This window comes from Coenobita brevimanus, chromosome 83 (assembly GCF_032717465.1).
Source record: "Coenobita brevimanus isolate Jiangsu-jjx chromosome 83, ASM3271746v2, whole genome shotgun sequence".
NCBI classification, from domain to species: domain Eukaryota; kingdom Metazoa; phylum Arthropoda; class Malacostraca; order Decapoda; family Coenobitidae; genus Coenobita; species Coenobita brevimanus.
The window spans coordinates 14,766,312-14,769,140 of NC_137036.1; the positions used below are offsets into that span (position 1 = coordinate 14,766,312).

Genomic DNA, 2,829 nt, shown 5'->3' on the forward strand with positions numbered 1-2,829 from the left:
AATTCTCACCAGGGAAGCCAGACCCGCCACATAATTGCCGAGTATTTGACGTCACCATTAATTCGCTCCAAGTTACCTGTCTACCTGGCGATGACGGAGGCCTAACGCAAAAATTTCTCCTGAAGGTTTGTTACTTGCCGTTATTTTTTGTATATATATTTTCAGTCTTTTTTTCCTTCTTCTTTGTGTGTTTTTCTCTCTATTTCTGTGTCTGTCTGTCTGTCTCTTTATCTGTTTGTTTAGTTTGTCTCACTGTGCGTGTGTGTCTTCGTCTTCGCTTGTGTGTGTGTGTGTGTCTGTGTATCCCAGTATATGCACATGTATATCCCAGTCCACAATCCCTACTCAAACCCTCTTTTATTTTCCAGGTGTATCCAGTGGTGTCAATGGAACCGGTAGTGGAAGTCATGCGAGCGTCACCTTCCTTCAGCGTCACCCATCTAGAACCAGCCACGGCATACAAGGTGACGGTGGCGGGGGTGAACGACAAGGGAGAATCCAGGGCGACGCTACTTAAGGCCTACACGAGTCGCATCACACAGGCACATCAAGAGGAGACCAACGCAGGTGAGTGGCAGCGAGGAAGCGTGGGAGAGGGCCGTAGGAGGGAGTGGAGGTTGGTGTGTGTGTGGGGGGAAGGTGTGTGTGTGTGGGGGGGTGGCGAGTGTGTGTGTGCGTCAAGAGAGAGAGGAATGTAGATGAGAACCAGTTAGGAAGCGTGAGAGAGGACCGGGTGTGGGGTGGTATATGTGTGTGTGTGTGTGTGTGTGTGTGTGTGAGAGAGAGAGAGAGAGAGAGAGAGAGGGAGAGGGGAAATCTCACGTAATCTCACACAACCTACCCATTACTAAGCTAAATTAATCCAACCTAACCTAACCTAACGAAGCCTAACCACTCCTAAACCAACCCAGTCCCATCCAGTCTCACTTAGCCTAACCATACCTATCCTAACCCAACCCAGCCAAGCCTAAAATGACCTAATCCAACCAAACCTAACCCAGCCTAACCCAGCCTAATATAACCCAACCTAAACATATCTAAACTTACCTATTCGAACCCAATCTAACCTAATCCGTCTATACCTAATCCAACTGAACCCAACCCAACCAAAAATGACCCAATCCAACCAAACCCTGCCCAAAGTGACCTAACCTAGCTTCATACTGGCTATTCATTTCTTTAACATTTATGTGATCCGTGAGTCTGTGAAAGTCTACGGATGTTCTTTGTGTGTGTGTGTGTGTGTGTGTGTGTGTGAGTGTTTATATATCAATTTAAATACAAGTCCTGTTATGGTGTAAATCATTCCTTTGAGATGAAATTCCCAGGTCTCGTCATTTCAGAACCAACAAGAGAGCGAGAGAGAGGCCCGGGCGTGGGTGTGGTGGTGGGCGTGTGTGCGGGTGTGGGCGCCGTTCCTTTACTGGCTTTACTGGCTTGGTTTGGGTGGCAGCGAAAAGCCAGATGCAGCACCCCGCCCTACCAACCCAGGCCTCAGTCCGTGTGCAGCAAGGAAGCGGGGTCTAGCAGTCTCCCTTCCGATTCTTCACCCCAGAGGGAGCCAGATATACTCCCTCATTCCACGGGTAAATAGATGTGGACCTTTTTTACGCAGAGAAGAAGGAACCTAAGGCCTGGACCCACATTTTCGTTGGTTAAGAACGCTCCCTAACCCCTCTTTCTAAGCGATTTGTTTTACTATACTTCAGTGTCATTTGTGTTGCTTAAAATTCTAATATCGCCTTATTCTGCATAAGTACATAATTATGTTAACCAGCAGGATCGAAAATAAATCGCTGAAGAAGTGGTGTTAGGGAAATAGGAAGCCACCTTACTGAAAGAAAACACATGCCCTGAAGCTCCCGAGTTGTTCCCTTAGAAAAAAAAAAGACAAATTCAAGATCCATTACTCATTACGTTACACTAATTACAGGGCGACGTGGAGGCGATTTGTTTGTGGCCACCCCTTACGGGATGAAGGCGTCTGGCAATAGATAGATAGATAGACAGAATTTTAGCCTTGTCCAATGGTGTACTGAGATGACAAATGCCTATACCAATTTCCCGCCCTGTGTTTCTGAATAGGTTACCAGGAGTTTGGCTAAATGTCTGATATATAAGCTGTGGTCGTGAAAGCATATTAAGCATTTCTATTAAGTATATCCCATAAGGCCAGTTCAGTGCATTGTGTATTGTCAGAAACATATGCATTTCATTTTCTTCCGTCACAGATCCCAGCAGCCCCGGCCACCACATCCCCACCATCTCCGCTTCCACCACAGCCACCTCCTTCCTTCAGCACAATGGGGCGCCGTCCTACCTTCCCCCCTCCATACACACCATGGCCACCTCCCCTACCTCCTTCCCCACCTCCGTCAGCACACCGCCTCCAGTTCTCTCTCCCGCCTCCACCAGACCTGAGAGAGAGAGGGAGGTAGAGTAAATTAACTACGTATAATACAGATATGCAGTAAGCAGCGGAGTCCATATGTCAACACTCCTCTTCTACTTTGCTGGATAATTTCTCGTGTTTCCTGGAGACGGCTCACTTATCGGTCTATCCTGGCCTGGCACATTTCAAAATACATCTACCCACACCCACAGCTACACCCACACCCACACCAGCACACTCAGCCATCCCTGTACACACATATCTCCTTCAGAACCTAGCTTAATCCCATTCTGAGTTGGCGCTAAAGTCGAATTGCTTTCATCTGAGGGAACTGGCCCAATCTAATGGCTTCAGTACCCAGTCGTGGTTACATGAGTCTCAATGAGCCTTAGTTATGAGGCAGGAATGAATCTCCTTGGTTACTAGACAGAGCAATC

At 47.6% G+C, this 2,829-nt stretch overlaps 1 protein-coding gene across 1 annotated transcript in view; it reads left to right on the forward strand.

The window, feature by feature from the left end:
- Positions 1-2,443, forward strand: part of LOC145409941 (uncharacterized) — a 217,554-nt gene extending 215,111 nt beyond the window's left edge. Inside the window, exons 20-23 of the mRNA XM_080280201.1 lie at positions 13-125; positions 369-567; positions 1,344-1,586; positions 2,232-2,443. Coding sequence (XP_080136327.1) covers positions 13-125; positions 369-567; positions 1,344-1,586; positions 2,232-2,443 — 767 coding nt within the window. The remainder of the gene's footprint in view (positions 1-12; positions 126-368; positions 568-1,343; positions 1,587-2,231) is intronic.
- The last annotated feature ends 386 nt before the right edge of the window (positions 2,444-2,829 follow it).